Source organism: Mus caroli, chromosome 1, assembly GCF_900094665.2.
Source record: "Mus caroli chromosome 1, CAROLI_EIJ_v1.1, whole genome shotgun sequence".
Lineage (NCBI taxonomy): Eukaryota > Metazoa > Chordata > Mammalia > Rodentia > Muridae > Mus > Mus caroli.
The window spans coordinates 154,458,022-154,477,654 of NC_034570.1; the positions used below are offsets into that span (position 1 = coordinate 154,458,022).

Here is a 19,633-nt window from a genome sequence, read left to right on the forward strand (position 1 = left end):
ATATATATATATATATATATATATACATACACACACACACACACACTTGTCCAATATGAAAAGTTGACTGGTATTCTTACTCCTTGAAAGTTCTAGCGTTCTAAAACCAGCTGAATGAAAATGAGGAAGTCATGTGGATACAGCTCTTTGGTGACTTCATACAGACAAGTCTTCTAGGTTCCCATGAGGTAAGAAACTGAGTGTACCATATCAGGCACTTTGTACATCCTAAAGCAGATGCCGCTATTACCTCAATTTCTAGATGAGAAAACTAACAGCTGAAAAAAGTTCTTCACTGTACACAGAACTATGCTACACTTTGTTTTGTACTGAACTACAATAGAACTTTATGGCCAGCAAGATGGCTCAGTGGATAAAGATACCTGCATCTGGGCCCAAGGACCTGCATTTGATCCCCAACACCATATGGTGAAAGAAAGAGAAAACTCCTCTGCAAATTGCCCTTTGAACTCCATACACACAGACACACACATCATCATTGCACGTGCATGCTCCAAAACCAGCTCATGAGACTAATTTAACTAACACGAGGAAAGGATCTTCTACTAGTCCATGCCCTTCTGTTAACTCTTCCTGAGTCTCAGCAATTTCTTTCCATCTATCATTGTCTGTCTGATTCTGTGTTTCTTCCTCAGAGATATTCCGAGTAAAAACTTAGAGGATAAAGTCTAAAATACCACATCTTAAACATGAGTTTTTCTCATTACTGAAATAAACGCAACAAATAAAAGAGTACCACCTCAGGCTGGAGAGGTGGCTCAGCGGGTAAGAGCACTGACTGGTCTTCCAGGGGTCCTGAGTTCAATTCCCAGCAACCACATGGTGGCTCACAACCATCTATAATGAGATCTAATGCCCTCTTCTGCTGTGTCTGAAGACAGCGGCAGTGTACTCATATAAATAATAAATAAATAAATCTTAAAAAAAAAAAAACAGAGTACCACTTCATGGTATTAACATACAAAAGCTAAAAACAAAACAAAACAAACCCTTTAAGTTATAAAAACATGTAGGCACTATGTCAATTTTTTTTAAAGACTCCATTCTCTCTTCTTATGAATCTACACTAATATGTGTCAGATTATTTTACATTATCTTACATGCCCTTAATAGTCTGTCTTTGCAACTCTGCTGACTTGATTTTAATTTACTATACGTCCTGTCTATTGTGTTCTATCTGCTGCTAAAGCCTCTCCAAATTAACTTTATAATTCCAAGTTAATTTCTAGATCCATCAAAATAGAACTATGCTGACACAAAATGTATAAATACAATATACATACAATTATTTGTATATGTGAATGTGCATTTCACTTATATAGAAATGCTTTGGTATTTATCACCATACCAATTATTTATTAGTCACTTTAAGGAACTAGTTAAAAAACAAGTAAAGGGCACATGAACTGTATCCTTCAAAAGTGTCCATCTCCCAGTATTTTAAACAAGTGGGTAAAACTTTACAGAAACATTTTAAATAGTCACTGTAATATTTTAATTAAGATAAGCACTTCCGTGTACAGGAAGGAAGTAGCACTGTCACTTTAGTAACCATAAAGAAACCCTTTTACCTGTATATCTGCAGATAAAGCTGGTGCAAAATACAGCAAGAATCAGACAGGAAAGGAAGAAATTCCTGAAATAAAAAACTTCTACTCATTCTTTGTTGACACATGACTTTCTAATTCATACCCCCCCTCCCACCCCAATAACATACAGAATAAAAACTTGGACATGCCACATTCAAATATAAAAAGCTTCCGTGAGATAGAGCCTGAGGCTATGCATCCTGACTTGACTGTCAGAGCCACCATCACCCACATTAGCAGCTGCCTCCTACTGAGGCCCATCTCTTCTGTCTAGTTTCAGCATCTCTTCTGTCTAGTTTCAGCATTGTTTGGGGAGAAAGTTGTATTTGTTTTTCAGGTTTTTTGTTTTGTTGTTTTGTTTTGTTTTTGAGGGAGAAAGATCATAAAGTTGAGTGGCCAGGGATGTAGGAGGACTGAGATGTTGGAAGAGAAAAAATTAATTTCAAATCTTTAAAAAACAACAACAAAAAAGACAGAGAAAAAAGGCAGACATGAATGTGGGAGGGGACTTAGGAGAAGTTCTTCAGGAAAGGAGTGGGAGGAGGATAGGAAAAACTAATGGGGAGTGAAAATGAGCAGAGTGCACTATGCATATGTATGAAAACATCAAAGAATAAAATAAAATTTAAAATATTAAGTTGGGTAATAGTTTTTTTAAAAAATCACTAACACCTGTCAATAAAAACACTCCTTTTGCTACTTGCTCATCTCTCCAAACAATCTTATATAACTTCTTTATCCTATTCTCATAACTTCAAGTATCATAATTATTCTGAGACTACCCAAAGTGAGTCTGTGTGTATGCATGTGTGTGTGTGAGACACATGCGAAAGGTGTAAACATTTGAAGTTGAACTTAACTCAGAAATGTGATAGAAATAACTTGTAAGTAGTATTTAAATAGAAATTAACTTATTTTCCTCAAATTGACATTGGTATAGAAATTGTTTAGCTTATAGAAATAACTTTCAGAAAATTAAATTAAAATACCAATGATGACACTAACAATATAAGTAATATAATAGAAACATAAATAATATTAAACCATAAGATCTTCAAAATGAACTTCAAAAGTACATTCAAAGGAACGGGCACAGCATGCTGTAGCCCCAGCACTGGGAGACAGAGACAAGCAAATTCCGGAGCTCACTGGCAAGATACAGAAATAGCAAGTTCAGTGAGAGCCCTTGCCTCATAAAACAAGATGGAGAGAAACAGAAAACACACTCCATGTCAACTACTGACCTCCACATGTGCACACATGGAAGCTCACCCTGCCATACACAAAAAGACAACTTAAAATTTAGTGTTTTACATTTATGTATTATAAAAAGAGCCTTACCTTAGTGTAGTGCAAAAGGGAGTTAGCAAAGAAACGACACAATTTCAGTATTTTTTGAAATAACCTGTAGTCAGCATTATCCTGTGCCAAAAGGAAATAAATATAAAATTATAAACCTGTTAATGAGTCATAATTTTCTAAAACAACTTAGTAAACAAAGGGATTATAGAATTTTCCATGAAAACATGTTTATTCTCTGTATTGTTTTGTTCCTGCCAGTTAACAAGAGATATTTTACCGATTAAATTCTGCATTATTAAATAGGAATTGTAACTTATAATCTTACTGGTTTGAATGTGAAATTTAAATAACTTATTATACTTCTTTGCTATATGGGGATCAAATTAATCAAAAGATGAAGGTGACTGATATGTAAAAGGTAAAAGAAAAAAAAGGCAATGGGGAGAAAAGAAGATACAACTACCCATGAATTAAGACTGAAAAAGTACACCCTAACTATCTATCTCATGGGATAAGAAGGACTGCAGGCTACTTGACCCAAAGCTTAAAACGACATGCACATAGTATTTGTGAGCTGGGGAGGAAGTGGGGTAATAAGGACATTCTCTAACTGCTGGTGGAAGCATAAAATGATGCTGCTCACTTATATTACGAGTTTTAGCTGTTAAATTCTTTTTGACTATCAACTTTCTAGATCTATAGACTATCAAAATACAGCACCAAGTAGGTAATGCAATGTTTTTTAACTTAAGTGACCCAAGCATCCCTTACACAGTAAATAAAAATATTAATGGTATACTCATACACTGTAATACAGTATGAAAAGCAGGGCATGTGCACTGTCGTGTCACAAAAATTCCAAGCATGGACAGAGTTCTAAATTAGCACCAGAAAGTTAAGTTAAACAAACTATCTTTAATTTTGAGAATTATTTCACAGGAAGATAGCCTATCTTAAGATTAATGTTAGCTGACTATGTTTGGTTCTTTCCCCAATAAGGCAAAATCCTAATTTAATCTAATCAAAACCTGAGTTATCCATTCATGGGATAATCCATTTACATCTGACTTTCATTACAAACAGTTAGAAAGTTTTCTGCAGTAAAGACTGTGTAAATGGAATTCTTTTATATTATTAACATGAACTGTTAATAACAGTTATTATAACTGTTTTATAACAGAGAATAAAAGCTGGAGAGATGATCAAGAGATAAAGGTGCTTGCCACATAAGCCTCAAGATGAGTTCAATCCCCAGACTATACATAAAAGTAGGAGAACCCAACTCCATGACTGTCCTCTGACCTACACATGCACACTATGCATGCATGATGCACGCCTCACTACTCCCCCAGAGTAATTTTTTTTAAAGATTTATTTATTATATGTAAATACACTATAGCTGTCTTCAGACACTCCAGAAGAGGGCGTCAGATCTTGTTACAGATGGTTGTGAGCCACCATGTGGTTGCTGGGACTTGAACTCCGGACCTTCGGAAGAGCAGTTGGGTGCTCTTACCCACTGAGCCAAACAGAGATTAAAGATGAATCTATACTAATGTCCACTTTTATTATCAGCACAGATTCCCTTAGCAACCTGGCACCACCATGGTGAAGCAGAACATACCCAGCCTGTTCTCCCTGCTGGGGTCTCTGCAACTGTATGGGAGGCAAAAGGGCAGTTCAGTTCAACACAACTAAGTAGCGGGTGTTGATACAAACTTTGGAAGTCTAACCCTGAGTAGTTGACTTTAGGCATCTTTAATCACATCACAATTTGGAGAAATTGTTCCTGGTGATATTTAATTCAACCCATGTACAATAAAACTTACATAAATCCCTTAAAGGAACAAAGTAAGCAGAAATAAAGATCCACGTGACTACAACGAAACTCCAGTATGGTCAGTATGGTATCTGTGATACTTTCCATAAAAATGGGTTCTATAGCTTGAGAAAAGCAAGCTTATGGTAAGGGTCTGGGTGGGGGTAGGTGGGGGGGTCCAGCCTACAAAGACAGCAGAAAGGTTACCAGGCTATTAACCAGGTCCACTCCCAGCCTTCTAGGCAATAACAGGTTATGTATCCTTTTGTTTGAAGGACTCACCCGTGTGTTTAACATTCCCAGTTCCCCAGTGCTTATCTTTGATTACAAGAAAAAAAATCATCCAGACTGGTTGAAGCCTTACTTTTGTTTCATCACTAAGTAGTACGTATTAAATCTATAGGTTTTATTTTAGTATCTTAAAAAAAAAAAAAGCCCAAGTAAATAATATAAACACATTCAAATCCCTATATGATTTACTTAATTATTAAAATAAGATTGAAATATAAGCCAGAAAAACATGTTCTTTCTGAGTTTTAAAATGAGTTACTTTATTTCCTTTCATTAAATACAGTAAAATCTAAACATAATGGAAAATAAACCTTAAGTGGAGACTACAGCTACCAGAGTATGTGCTTATTTTCTAAATACAGAAGCTTAATAAGCAATGTATGGAGGCCCACACGTAGATGGAAAGGGGAGAAGAATTAAGTGTGAAGACACCCTGGGCTAGATCCCTTACCCCAAGGAGGCACTCTATCAACCTAAATTAGAATTATATGTATGGGGGAGGGGGAAGGTATGCACATACATGCACATACTAGGGTCCTTATACTGAGAAGTAACCAGCAGCCTTCTCAGCACCGCTGCCAGAAAAGAATTATAATGGCTATTATAAGAATTTATTAAGTGTCTTAAAATAAATTTTACATATTTCTGAAACTGAATGAGTGAATGAATGGTGGATAAAGGTTTAAGATGAGAAGCCTGAGTCAATGTTCAATCTTTTGGAGATAAGGTCATCATAGTCATAGTGAGTCTACGCCACACCACACTTCAGGGCACTCTTCACCCCTGACTGGTGTCTTGAGATGGGGAGACACAGGGAAGCATGCCATATGAAGATGGATACAAAGACTGGAGTCTATACCAAGGAATGCCACAGGCTGCCAGCAGCATCAGAAGCTAAGAGAAAGGCACAGAACAGACATCCCTGGATAGAACATAACCCTGTTGCCACTTAAGAACTCGATGCCTTTAGAATGGTGAAGAGATTAATTTTCTGTTGTCTTTAAGCTGTTCAGCTTTTGTTGTTGTTTAATGGCAGCCCCAGAAAGCAGAGAGTAATATATCTACATTCCATAGTTAGAATTAAATTCACTGGCTTTACTGTGATACTAGGATACTTAGTCTCCACAGAAGCCCCCCCATTCTCCTGGCACTCACTCCAAGCTAAGCCTGATCACCCCCATCCATCCCACCCCACCCCAACCCCTGGCTCATCACAGGACTGCAGACTCCCAGTCCCAACTCCTCGAAGTTCCCAGAGGCACTTGGGAGCGTAGGAGTTTGAGAACCACAGCCTTCATCCTGGGACCCCTATCTTAGACTGCATTTCACTTTCCCTGAGCCACCCACTGGTGGCTGGGCATGACAGCATCGAGGAAGAAACATAGCCTAAAGCCAAAGCATTTGCCTCCCCTGTACAGCACATCGGCAACATTCTAACACCCCAGCGGCAAGGTGGAAATGCAGACGGTAATTCAGGGTTAGTCTTTGAAGAAGTGATTATCTCATAACTGAGATGAGTGTCCTTATAAATAGAGGGTGCATCGGGGTGTCTTAGCTCTTTTACCACATGAGGATGCAGCAAGGTGACATTTTTGGAGCTGAGAGGAAGTCCTCACTATCCATCTGCTATGACTTGATCTTGAACTTCCCTGACCTCAGAGCTGTGAGAAATGAATTGCTGTCAGCTCCAAATGACTTAGTTTCAGGTATTCTGTTGTAGAAACTCCCTAAATATCAACAGTGAACAGCGGAGGGCACTGCTGGTTAGAAATAGAGAGTGAAAGACTAGAGAAATACAAGCTATCCTAGAACTCCCTTTCATTTAGTGAATGGATCTGGTCACATTATCAGCCACATATGTATGTATGTATAAATATATATTCATAAACAAATAGCTACTCTATCTAGGAACCAAACTTCCTTTCAGCTTGCCATTACAGGCTGTACTATTCTTTGGGTTTTTCCTATCTCCTGGCCAGGAACCTAATTTTACTTTTGAACTACCAGTTGGTGAATCTGTGGTATCAAGCTAAGAAAATTAAAAGAGGGTTGGGACTGAAGATAGGTCTACAACAGTGCTTGTCAACCTTCCTAATGCTGTGACCCTTTAATAAAGTTCCTCATGCTGTGGTGACTCCAACCATAAAAGTAAGGCATTGCTACTACACAACTGTAATTTGTACTGTTATAAATCATGTCAACATCTGTGTCCTCCATGTTTTAGGTGACCCGAGTGAAAGGGTTGTTTGGCCCCCAAGTTGAGAAATACTAGTTTCTCACTAGCTAAGGTAAAAAGGGGACAAGTTCTCTGCCATTAATATAGAATACTCAGTAAGTAAGCTCTCCTTTCAGTATTGTCCTGGGAAATGGAAAGGGAACCAGGAAGTGAGAAAACGAAAGGAGTAATGGAGGCATCAAAAAAAAGAAAGGAAAAAGGTAAGAAAAATGAGAACCTACTACGACTATCCTTCACTTCTGTGTTTCAGAACTCATTTTCAAAATTCTACATTCTTTTACAAAATCTTACATTCTTTTGTCCTTCTGATTATCCCTGTTCTAACAATAGTTGCCACCAGACTGGGAACTTCAATTAAATTTAAACCTTTCTATCCCCAAGACTGGGATGGGGAAGAACACATACACAAAGGAGTCTTCTGCCTGTTATAGGTCTATAAAAGGAGGAGCTGTGTTACTGCCATTTGGAGATGAAATATTCAACTCATCTTCCCATAAAAGTTACATATTAGTTCCTGGGACCATTATTCTTGTAACTCAGGGATATTTAAATAAATTTCAAAATACTCTAAAACAAAAGTCACTCTACATAATACTTTTATAGGAAGATGGTAACTTCCAAGAACTCTATTCTACATCTTTAGAATACAGTCTTACTTTATAAACATGATACCAATCCAACACTGTAACTTCCTGAAATCAAAAGAAATGTATCTATCAATTTTAAAAAAATAAATACACATGCATGCACATTCATATACATACACACACACACACATACTGTTAATGTAATGCACTGGTGACAGAAGGGTTGATAATGTCTATATTAGGAAGACCTTAAATAAATGTAAAACACAGAAACAATACCTTTGCTCTAGGGCAGAAAAGAACAAAAGAATTCTGAGGAGAAGGCTCTGACCAACAACTAAGAACATAAAGATGGTAGGCAGGTAATGCCATAGGAAATGAAAGGAGTTAATGTAACATAGTGCTCTGGGTAAAAAGTAATTATGAGCTGTAAATAATTCTATAGATTTTTTTAAACAAAAATTAAAACCCTAAACCGTGCTCTATGTGTTCACATAATATTCAATAACTGCCAAAATAATATCTCCCTTTTGTAGTGTCACTGGACAACATTTACCTGTGCAGCAGGCTGTGTTATCTGCTCAGCTAACTGTAAACAAGAATGAAAGGAGAAAAGAATGTCTTCACACAAGCTAGAAATGATCTCTTTGTGTCTCAACTGGCTCTTTATAACCGCGTGGTGTTTGAGGCTCTGCCTAAGGATAAAGAGAGAGAGAAATCACCAGAAATGACAAGTGATCGCCTCTAACAACTCAGGCCCATAGAACACTTCAACAATACAATGCACTGTATTAAACATGGCACAATTAAGAGGTGTCAACTTTACCTTTCAAGTTAGAGGCTAAATTTCTGCCTTTTGAAAATATTAACTGAACTTCTATTTGTCAAGCAATCTGCTAGGTCTTGAAAATAAAAAAATAAATCAAATGGACATAAATTTTGCCCTATCTGTATGGAATATATATCTTAAATATCCATCAGAACAGAATAATTCGTTGTGATAAATGCTAAGCAGAGAAAGTCCTATATACTATGAATGTTAATGGTGCACCTTGGAACTGAGGATAAGAGCCTTTGTAGAGGGACAAGCTGTGGAAGGCCTGGGACTGGGGACTTCCTCTGCCTGAAGAACTGAGAGCAGAAAGCCAATAGTAGCAGAGGGGCTGGAGAAGGAAGGAGTGTCTAGAAAGGCTTCAGCTATTACGCTTAACAGTGGGAGCTTTGAAGAGGTCGAGTGATACGATCCAGTGTACATTTTAAATATATCAGTCTGAACACAGAGGAACGAGAAAGGACCGAGAGTGGAGGCTATATGACAACAATGCTGTTTTGGTGGGGTGAGGGGGCCATGCAGCTAATTCACTCAGCACTCACTAGGTTCATGTGAGGATTCAGCAATTCACAACAAGGAACTCAGTATCTAGTGCAACATCATCAAGACAGTGCTACCATTATCCTATTTTAAAATGAACAAACTAAGGTTAATAAAAATTAACCAAATGGTCCAAAAACTAGCTGGCAATTTCCAGGACTCAGGTGCACACATTATGGCTCCTAAGTGATACTGTATCACTTTTTTGCCAAGTTAACATCTTGAGGGAACAAGGAAAATACTTATTAAACTTGAATGGGTTACACTGACTTTTCATACGTTACACATAATTAACAAAGTGGCTTCTTCTTATTCCTATAGCCAAGAACCTTTCTTCTCACCCCTCAGCATCTAGTAGCTGCTATAGGCACTCTCCATATTAACCCTTAAAAAGCTTCAATTTAACTTCAAAGTATTTGATAAGTAAAATTAGGGTTGAACAACTCAGGTGCATCTAACAAAGAGTTTACTGTCAACTCCAGATATAGTTACTAATTTGTGAGCTCAGAAAAATGAGCTCAGAGCTCATATTTGATACTGATAATTACCTAACAACAGTAGCAGTGGCACATGATTCAGGCACACTCTGGTTCGTGGTTCATTATTTCAGTAATACCAGCTAACTAGCTACAACTCTAGGGGGGCCTTTTGTTGTTGTTGTTGTTTGTTTGATTTGTTTTGAAGAGTTGTATAGAGGAGTTCAGCTTGGTTTGGAGCTTCATGTATAACATCTGGATTACGATGCAGCAGAGCCATGAGTGTTTTATACAACCACATAAAATTTTTCAAATGTAATCTAAAAACCATTAACTTTTTAGAATTGGGATATAGAAAATATAATATAAAAAAAAAAACCTAACAAACTTACTTAATAATAAACTTCCAAGTATTGGCATGAAATGCTTGGTCCATACCGGAGATAACAGAGCAGATATCCAAAAACGAATGAATAACTACAAAAGAGGAGAAAACAACTCAAGATAATCAAATGTTATGTGAAATGACATTCTCTTATATTTAAATGGATCAAGTGAATGTCTCAAAATGTGACTGAATTCATGTATTTACTAGTTTGAAAATAACTGAATCAAATAATTACTAAAAATAAATCTCATACTTTTAAGGTTTCAAAACTAATGAAATATTGATTTTGTAGTTTACATCTTCCCAATGACAATTATATCAAAACAGTTCAGTTGAATAAAAGTTATATCCTATTATAAAATGTTCAGTGAAATAAAAGTTCTGTCCTATATAGTTCAAATAGTCTATAGATTCAATTATAACTTTAAAAAAATTACACTGCTAAGAAAACCTAACAAGAACTGCAATCAATTTACTGCAACCCATTTACACTTGTGGTTGCATGAGCTAATTTGTAAACGTGGCCCCACCTGCCCTGCCTGCAGCCACACTTCTCCAAGAAAAGAACAACAATCAAAGCAAATCGAGCCAAGATTTGGTGTGCTGGAACGTGTCCTCCCTTGCTATTCTTAGGAGCCCTAAAGCCATAATAATGGCTCAGCCTAGGTTAAAATGCATATGTCGTTCTCACCATGCAGGCTTCTGCAAACAGCCAGAGGCGAGTGAAGCTCTTAGCTGCAAATACAAAAATGAGCCAGGTGCATAGACAATTATTAGAGATAATAACAGCCTAAGTTGCAAGCACATGGAATTGTGAATAAGGAAACATTTTAAACCAAAAGATTTTTAGGTAGGTTACTTAAGAGCAAAAGGAACTTCGTAAGTGCACAAATATCGACCTATTCTCTTTACACTAAAGTTAGGACTATAATCTTTGCTTGCCTATATTATTGAATTATTTTTAAGATCCTAGATCATAATGCATTAATGAGTGATGAAATCAATGATGTAGGTTATAATCAGTAACTGTCTTGTCTTGTATTTGTGAGACAGGGCTTTACTGTGTGGCTCAAGATTCCCCTAGAACTTGCAAGGCCTACTGCTAAGCTCCCCAGTGCCATGCAGGCCTGTGCCGTAACACCTGGCGAATAATTAAATTAGCAACTCTGTAGAACAAAACAGCAGTAAAGTCTTGGGCTTAGTTCCAAGCTAAGAAAAAAAAAAATGAGTAATATATGTAAAATGGATATTCATTAAAATAAAGATGTCCGGGTGTACATGTATACATTCATAAGCCCACACATGCACATACAATTCCAGAAAGGAATTTAAACTCCCTTTTTCTTTCTCTTTCTTCTTGCTATGGGTTAAGATGTAAAATCTAAAGATTTTCTCAGAAAATAAAGTAGCTTTTCTCAGAAAATACAGTAGCTTAAAGGATATAGTAACATACATCCTTTATTTGCTAAATCTTTTGTGTGGAAATTACTATATATTTTACCTGGATATTTAGATCCATACTAAAGTATAAAAACTAATTTTACAAATGTAAAAAACTGAACATTTATCTAGGAAGATTTAGATTACTTTTACACATAAACAAGAGAGCATGTACCAACAGAAACATTAGCTTGATGATTTAATTGATTAATGAGCTATAGCCAGTTTGCATCCTATTGTAGTCAGTAATTCTTTGCTCACCTTCTACCATTATCAAAGCGTTATTCTCATCTACTGAAGGGTCCAGGCAAACCATGTCCAGCAGTTCCATCAGCTGCTTCTGGAGAGAATAGGCCTCCTTGAACAGAATCTGGAGAAGGTCTGACACGAGGTGTAAGCGCCCAGAATACACAGATTCGCTGTTCTGATCACAAAGTATAAATGGAGAGAAACAATTAGATCACAAACAGCTCAAAATTCACACTTTAACCTATGCTACCAGAGCCTGAGATCCTAAGTTTAATGTTTTGACAGAATCACACTTATTAAATCTATTTTGATACATACAGAATGTAAAAAGTGAACATTTTTGTACCCCATCACCACACACAAGACTAGTTAATGAGCAATCATTTGTCATTTAACCAACAAACACTGATAGCAAATATTGATGCCTATGTCCTATAAACTCTAGGCCTTAAAGCTTTAAAGCTGCCTAGGACTGCTAAGATGGACTGAGTTAAGTAATCCCCCGCTGCTATCTAACAGAGTAATTTCAAGATTCCTATAGTTAAACACTAATATTTACTTTTTTTTTTCCTTTAGGAAGGAAAAATACAATTCAAAGAGCCACTTTTTAGTCACCCATGAAACAAGGTGTGTCTTCTCTCCAAAGAAAAGCCTATCCCAGTAACATCAACTAAAATGTAAAATCTTATGCATAAACACTATTCAGCCTTCAACTCATAGTAATCTTTCAGCTTCAATCTCCCAAGTACAGCACGCATGCCTGAGGTACCACCCCTGCTACCCAGAAATAAAGAGTGATACATACATACATACATACATACATACATCTTCCTACTGAGTCCAGGCTATTTACACTCTACAACTACTCACCTTACAGTGTACAAATGTACTTTTAATTATATGCAGGATGGATGAGGGAAGACTTTGAATACTTCCTAGAAAGACAGATTTCTGTGTGGCACAGACATGATGGACACATCCTGTAAAACCTCCTATGATCTGCACCATTGCCTGTAAATCAGGGAAAATTGATTGAAGATATACTTTTGTATATGCAACAAAGGAATCAGACTGCATTCTAAGTGTTGGACCCACAGCACTAAGAAAACATTGTGTCTCTTTCTTTTCAGTGACCTTCACTCTATCAGAACAATTAGAATCATGACCCAGTTCAGGGTGCCATCTTGATCTGTCTTCTAAGATAGCTAACATAAAATTATATAAAAAATTTCAGATTTTATATATGTATTTAAGTCCATAAATTTAATTCCAGCATTATGCCATTTCATAAAGAAGGTATGGTTTGTTATTTTGCTTCTTGAAGACAAGATTTCACTCTCTAACCCTGATTGGCCTCAACTCATAGTAATCTTTCAGCTTCAATTCCCCAAGTACAACATGCATGCCTGAGGTACCACCCCTGCAACCAAAAAATAAAAAGTGATATAGACATACATACATACATACATATCTATCACTTTTTTCTCTTTTTGAGACAAGGTCTCACTATATCCCAGTCTGCTCTTCATCTCCAGCATCTCCAGCCTTAAGCATGTCACACACCCAGCTCCATTCTCTTTCTAATACACTCACTTACTTGTAAAATGTTCCTTATGGTGACCTGGATTTCTAAATTTTGGCTGGAGAGTTCTCTGGCTTCACTGGTTAATTCACATATCATGCCATCAAACAATTTTATACTCTGTGAAAACAAATCAGCTTATAAACAGAGTAATAAAAATCACTAGAAAAAGATTTATCATTGAAGGAAAAAATGAAGACCTCAGAATAATCTGATTATTTGCATTTCCCAGATAACTAAGGAAGTTGAACATTTCTTTAAGTGCTTCTCAGCCATACAAGATTCCTCAGTTGTGAATTCTCTGTTTAGCTCTGTACTCCATTTTTTAATTGAGTTATTTGGGTTTTTTGGAATCTAACTTCTGGAGTTCTTTATATACTTTGGATATTAGCTCTCTATCAGATGTAGGGTTGTGAAGATCTTTTCCAATCTGTAGGTTGCCATTCTGTATTATTGACAAGTGTCCTTTGCCTTACATAAGCTTTTCAGTTTCATGAGGTTCCATGAATCAATTGTTGATCTTAGAGCCTGAGCCATTGGTGTTCTGTGCCAATTTTCCCTACGCCAATGTGTTCGAGGCTATTTCCCACTTTCTCTTCTATTAGATTCAGTGTATCTGGTTTTATGTTGAGTTCCTTGATCCACTTGGACTTGAACTTTGTGGAAGATGATAAATAAGGATCAATTTGCTTTCTTCTAAATGCAGACTCCCAGTTAGACCAGAATTGTTCCTGTCTAAAAAAAGTGCAAGGAAAAATGGAGCAGTGACTGACCTAACTTGGGATCCATCCCATGGCCAGGTATCAAACCCTGACACTATTACTGATGCTATGTTGTGCTTGCAGACAGGAGAGGCCCTGCCAACAGCTGACCAAGACAGATGCAGATACTTATAGCTAACCATTGAACTGAGGTCAGGGACCCCTATGGAAGAGTTAGGGGAGATTGAAAGAGCTGAAGGAGATGGTAAACCCATAGGAAGACCAACAGTCTCAGGTAACCCAGATCCCTGTAAGCTCCCTGAGACTGAGTCACCAACCAAAGAACATACACACACTAGTCTAAGGTCCCATATAGCAGAGAATGGATGAGCGTAATCCTGTAGAAACTTGATGCCACAGGAAGGAGAATGTGTGTGTGTGTGTGTGTGTGTGTGTGTGTGTGTGTGAGGTGGGGGTTGGGGGGGTGAAGAGCACCCTCTCAGAGAGGATGGGGAGGGGGGAGAGGGTGAAGAACTCTGGGAGAGAAGACTGGGACAGGACAACATTTAGGATGTAAATGAATAATTGAAAAGACAAATCTGATTATTTATTAGTAAAACCTATCCACTGTCACAGTCACTCACTATTCCTAATTTAAAAGTAAACATAAAAAGTATTTCTACGGCCGGGCGTGGTGGCGCACGCCTTTAATCCCAGCACTCGGGAGGCAGAGGCAGGTGGATTTCTGAGTTCGAGGCCAGCCTGGTCTACAAAGTGAGTGCNGGCCAGCCTGGTCTACAAAGTGAGTGCCAGGACAGCCAGGGCTACACAGAGAAACCCTGTCTCAAAAAAAACCAAAAAAAAAAAAAAAAAAAAAAGTATTTCTACAATACAGACTCATAAACAAAGCCTTGAGCTTGCTTTGCTTTTAATTTCTGTGGTATCAAATATATTTAATAATATAAATAGAAAAACTCATTCAAATTTCATTTGAGCAAGTACTAGTCTGCAATATAAAAGACAACAGCTTTAATCAACCAAATTTCTTGGTAGTAGCAATGAATTTATACTGAATCTTTAATTAATTCTTCTATATACCTCGTTTGTTTTTGGTTTTTTTTCTTTGAGACAAGGTCTCTCTACGTAGCCCCAGCTGTTCTGAAACTCTCTATGTGGATCAGGCTGATCTTGAACTCAGCTCTGTCTGCCTCTGTCTCCCAACTGCTGGGATTCCAGGTGTGTGCCGCCTTACCAGGCAGCACTCACTTATATTTTGACTGCTCACCTTTTTAAATAGAAGAACCACTTTATAGTCGTGAACTCACAGATAAAAACATCATGCATCTAGATTTATGTAGCTACTCAAGTTATCTGGTCCCAAACTCCACAATGAGCTGCTATAACACAGAACAGCTTTATATACAAAAAGCCTAGTTGTAATACACCCCTATTTTATGAAGGTTATCTCAAATTAGTGCAAAGGCTGAACTATTTTTACTACTTATTTGTACTTAAGTATGTTTGATATACTAGAAAAATAAGAGTTAAGAAAATTAGAAATGGATTATATAAAGTTGAGACTAGATTTAATAACTTCTATGGTGTGTAAATTAACATCATAACTGTACCTTTGGTAAAACTTGGGAAAACAAAGTTTCTTCCAGTGTCAGGTGGTTCATATGAGGCAAAAACATTTCAACAATGATTTTTAAAATTCCTATAAACCAAAAAAACATTTTGTAAAACTATCATACCACGTTAGCCAGTAAGTCACTGCCGTTATCCAATATGAGGCTAAGTAAGAGCAACTTAAAGTTTTAAAGACTTTAATACCATATTCCACAGAGAAACTATTAAGCATTTCAATGTATAAAGTATAATAAAAACAAAACAAAACAAAACAAAAAACAGCAACTGAAGACAAGCTAAATAAGTTAAATGGGTGTGGATATACCTACTCAACAGGATCTACCACAATTAAAATACATTTTTTAAAATGTATTTAAAAGTTTCTAAGATGGTAAAAATTCCAACTTTGACAATTATATAAACAGGCATACACGCTGACTCATAACTGGGCACCAGAAATATAAGGAATGAAATGACGGTTCCCATCATAACTTTGCTCTGAAAGTTCCTTTGTCTGTGTACATGCTTGTGTGTGTGAGTGCACACACACATATGCCATAGCATACAGAGACATCAGAAAAGTCAAGATTTCTCATAAGGAAGTCTTATAAAAACAGGTGAAGATGAGAATAACCACTTCCCAAATGATACATTTGTCATCATCTAGATCTAGATCCAGACACTGAGTTTCTCCTAACATGGGAATGGTTTCTAAGTGACATTAAACATGTTAAGAGGCCACACGTTATAACAGGCTGACATGGTATAACAATACCCAATCTTGGTCCCAGCACAGCATAACACTAAAATTTTTATTGTGCTTATACATCATCAAAAATGGAATTTAAAACTTAAAAACACTATGATTGGAAGGAACGGGCTCATTTTATATAACAGGAAGTTCCTGAAGTTACAATAAAGAAAAGATTAAAGCTGAAGGTAATATAAACCTGTAAAGTCTACTAGCATCCAGATACATATAACATATACAACATAATCTTACTTACGGATATGTTCAATCCAATTTTCAGAACATTGATACATAGAGTAAAATATAAATTAAGGAATAAATTTAAAAAGAGTGCTTAAAATTTGCCGATAATCCCTAAGAGACTGAAATTATGCCCAAATCCCTGGCTTTCTTTTACTGAAAACTTAACATTTATCAAGTGAACAAAGATTTTGTGGAAATATTTTAAGGAAGAAAATTTTAAATTACTTAGGGTTAAGGAACTTTCCAACTCAGTGCAGTCATGAAGCACATGCGACTGATGGAAGAAAGCACTGAGTAATCCCAAGTCTCAGCTTCAGAAACTCTCCTTCACACTTCTACTTGTATCCATTAACTAACATGTTACTTACACACCTATCTTACCAACCTTACCCAGTGAAAATCTTCTGCATAGAGGAGCTTGAAGTTGTTACAACTAGATATTCAATAGAAGAGATAATGATAAACACAGTACAAATTACACTTGTGTATCACTGAGAATTATTAGAAATATTTTATTGTAAAAGTAGTAAGAACCCTTGTACAATGTCAAGAAAATGGGTACTCGTAAATATCACAAAATTCTCTCTTCTGAACTTTCACTCTGCGTATTTTATAAGTGCAATCAAATGCAATGAAGTAACCCGATTGTTTTTCAGTTCAGAAGGGTAGAATCTGTCAACAGGACCAATTCCAGTTTAAATTCAGAAAGTTTGCTACTCCACAATTACATTATAAGCCTGAAAATATTCAGGCTGGGCAATATATAAGAAGGAAAATATGAAGCTAATTTTAAGTGATAAGATTGTGATCTACTTCACTTTTCTTCCATGTGTTGCACATAATGAAAGTAAACACTAACATGCTGCAAACTACTTATTTGACACACCTAGGCATTTCTGTGTGGGGAGGTGGGCACTGTGAGAACAACCTGCAGCAATCCTACCTTGTGGGTATCAGGGATTGAACTCAGGTTATCAGGCTTGGCAGCAAAGCGCCTTTACCCACTGAGTCACCTTGGTAACAACACCTAGGCATTTTTATTGAATACATATGTGCCAGTTACTATTCTCAGTGGTAAGGGTAAAACCAAGTTCCTGCTAGTGCGTTCCCCAATCCTTAGTGAAAATAATCTTTTCTCAAACACTATATCCTGATTACAGTTTCCCCTCCCTCTACTCCTCCTAGTTCCTCCCCAGCGCCCCTCCCATCAGAATCCTCCCTTTCTGTCTCTATTAGAACAGATCAAGCTTCTCAGAGATAACAAAACACAAAATAAATTACAGCAAGATTTTTAAAAAATCAAATTTGGACAAGGTGAGAAATTTGGACAAGGCGAGCCAACAGAAGAAAAAGAGCCCAAGAGAAAGCAGAAGACTCAGACCCACTTGTTCACACACTCTGCAGTCCTATAAAAATACTAAGCTGAAAACTGGAATACATGCACAAGAGAATTTGGTGTGGTTCTTGTGTATGCTGTGCTTGCTGCTTCAGTCTCTTTGAGTTCGTGTGGGCTTTGCTCACTTGATTTGAAGTGGATTTTCTTGATGACTGATGTGAAAGCACCTAGCTCACTTTGAGCAGTATTCACTGGGCTGGTGGCGTTGGGTGCTAAGAAAGCAGACTGAGGAGCAAGCCAGTAAGCAGTCCTCCTCCACAGGTCTCTGCTTTGCTTGAGTTCCTGTCCTCACTTCCTTTGATAATGGACTGTGATATGGAACCTCACTCAAGCTGAAATAAAGCTTTTTCTCCCCAAGATGATTTTGATCATAGTGTTTTAACAAAGCAATCAAAACCTTAAAAAAAAAAAGTTAAAGGTTTCAAGGACTGCTTAAGATTGAGAAAAAGGAGCTGGGCGTGGTGGCACACACCTTTAATCCCAGCACTCTGGAGGCAGAGGCAGGCGGATTTCTGAGTTCCAGCCCAGCCTGGTCTACAAAGTGAGTTCCAGGACAGCCAGGGCTACACAGAGAAACCCTGCCTTGGAAAAAAAAAAAAAAAAAAGATTGAGAAAAAGGTTCCTCTAAGAAAGTAACTCTGAGGAAGACCAGAATGAGATGTTGGAAAGACTGGAGAACAAGCTGGGCTGAGAACAAAGACCCTGAAGTAGGTCAGCCTGATGACTTGTGGACTGAAGGTAGCTAGGACATTCTGTATGAAGGACAGGCCAGGTTCAAACTATAGGGAACCTTGGAGACAAGTTCAGACTGTGTTTTTAAAATTAAGCCACATATAAAAGAGGGAGGTTTGGAGTTGTTTGTTTGTTTGTTTGTTTTTACTCTAAACTTTGTTAAGAATGTATTATAGAAGAACTATGTAGAAAACAACAACAAAAAATATTCCTAGTACAGGTTGTAAAGATTAGAATCACAGTGGGGGACAGGTAGATTCATTGAGTAATTTAGAATCAGAAATCATAATTAGCTGGTTACAAAAAGAGTGTTCAAGGTTTACTTACAGAAGAAAACCTGGAAATGAGATTTGAGTTTTCAGTAGGTAGCAAGGTAAGGTAGAAATGGTACTCTAAATGTAGTAATGGTACCTGTAATATTGAGGGGAGGGTAAATAACGTATATCTTCATTCCCTCTAAGCCTAGCAGTCTGAGACACACATTACATAAATAAACATCTTTTGAGTAGGAAAACAGCTGTTTCCAGGAAGAAATTCCATAAAGACAACCCTTCTAGTTGACCAGCACTGCAAACTCAGGATTGCTGCAAACCCAAGACTAGCCTGTTTTGTATAGCTAGTACCAGGCCAGTCAGGACTACCATCTAAAAAGCAAAATAATTCCCTATCCACACACGGAGTATTTAAAAAGCGGGCATTAAAGCCGGGCGTGGTGGCGCACGCCTTTAATCCCAGCACTTAGGAGGCAGAGGCAGGTGGATTTCTGAGTTCAAGGCCAGCCTGGTCTACAAAGTGAATGCCAGGACAGCCAGGGCTACAGAGAAACCCT

The 19,633-nt window shown here is 37.3% G+C and overlaps 1 protein-coding gene across 1 annotated transcript in view; it reads right to left on the reverse strand.

Moving 5' to 3' along the window:
- C1H1orf112 (chromosome 1 C1orf112 homolog) overlaps positions 1-19,633 on the reverse strand; it is a 44,351-nt gene that overhangs the window by 23,672 nt on the left and 1,046 nt on the right. The window contains exons 2-10 of the mRNA XM_021158161.2: positions 16,690-16,729; positions 15,682-15,770; positions 13,368-13,472; positions 12,641-12,781; positions 11,783-11,945; positions 10,086-10,170; positions 8,402-8,540; positions 2,952-3,032; positions 1,593-1,657 (exon numbers count right to left, since the gene is read on the reverse strand). Coding sequence (XP_021013820.1) covers positions 1,593-1,657; positions 2,952-3,032; positions 8,402-8,540; positions 10,086-10,170; positions 11,783-11,945; positions 12,641-12,781; positions 13,368-13,472; positions 15,682-15,770; positions 16,690-16,729 — 908 coding nt within the window. The remainder of the gene's footprint in view (positions 1-1,592; positions 1,658-2,951; positions 3,033-8,401; positions 8,541-10,085; positions 10,171-11,782; positions 11,946-12,640; positions 12,782-13,367; positions 13,473-15,681; positions 15,771-16,689; positions 16,730-19,633) is intronic.